We start from the raw sequence: 1109 nt of genomic DNA on the forward strand, positions 1-1109 counted from the left end.
AAGGAGTGTGACGCTCCAGTATCAAAAAGGATTCTAACGGGTCTATCGCACATAAGGAGTGTCCCTAAACATGAACAGGTGCAACATTCATTACAAAATATAATACTATTGATTGGTTCATTTCATTTTCATTTATTGTTCATTTTAATTTCAATTTCAATTTCATAAAAAAATTTTCATTGCAATTAATTAAACTACGCATCTGTAACCACATCAGGAGACCCCTTAGCTTCTTGCTGGGACAGTCCATAGACTCGTGGTTGAACATTCTGACGAGTCTGACCTTGAGAAGGAACAGAAGCAGTAGACTCTACAGCTCTTGGTCTACCAGCTGTCCTCTGAGTGTTGTTGCCTGACCTCACCTCTGAAGCAGATCTCTGTCCCAAAAGAGGACAGGACTTCGCCATGTGCCCAGGCTGATGGCACCAGTAACAAGTATTAGTGCCTGAGAGGCACTCTCCCTTATGCACTCGCCCACACTTGCTGCACAAAGAGGCAGTTGAAGCACTGCTGTCAGAATCACTGGATCTGGGCTTCTTCCAAGTAGAAGCTCCTGACTGAGAAGACTGAGTCATCTGGGAAGGCTTTGACCTGCCTTCCATCTTTCTCTTCTGAAAATCCATCCTCTTCTGAGTTGCCAGCATGTCCATCTCAATCCTTCTGGCTCTTTCCACTAAAGTAGGGTAATCCTCAATTCCAAAAGGCACAAGAGGCTGCCTTATCATGTCCTTCAACCCATTTAGAAAGCGGTTGCACTTCTCTTCAGCATTGGGTATCAGGTGAGGTGCATACCTGGATAACATCGTGAACTCTGCCTCATACTGAGAAACAGATCGATCTCCCTGAATCAATCTGTTGAACTTATCCTGCATCTGTCTCCTGGCGGTCGCAGGTACATACCAATCTCTGAATGCCTTTACAAACTCCTCCCAGGAAACTTGGCTGCTTGGTCTTCCTCCAAAGGTTTCTTCTAATTGACTCCTCCACCACCTCTCAGCCTCGCCATCAAAGGCATAAGCAGCCAATGTCACCCTCTTTTCCTCAGGGCAAAACATGCCCTCCAGGATCTTCTCAATCCGCATTAGCCAGTCTTCAGCTTCTATAGGTCC

The 1109-nt window shown here is 45.6% G+C and overlaps 1 protein-coding gene across 1 annotated transcript; it reads right to left on the bottom strand.

Annotated features, from left to right (window-relative positions):
• Positions 1–194: 194 nt before the first annotated feature.
• LOC114578814 lies at positions 195–1082 on the bottom strand. The gene has a single exon (XM_028692302.1). The coding sequence runs from the start codon at positions 1080–1082 to the stop codon at positions 195–197; it is 888 nt and encodes a 295-aa protein (XP_028548135.1).
• Positions 1083–1109: the final 27 nt, after the last annotated feature.

Source organism: Dendrobium catenatum, unplaced genomic scaffold (assembly GCF_001605985.2).
Source record: "Dendrobium catenatum unplaced genomic scaffold, ASM160598v2 original_scaffold_165994, whole genome shotgun sequence".
NCBI lineage: Eukaryota > Viridiplantae > Streptophyta > Magnoliopsida > Asparagales > Orchidaceae > Dendrobium > Dendrobium catenatum.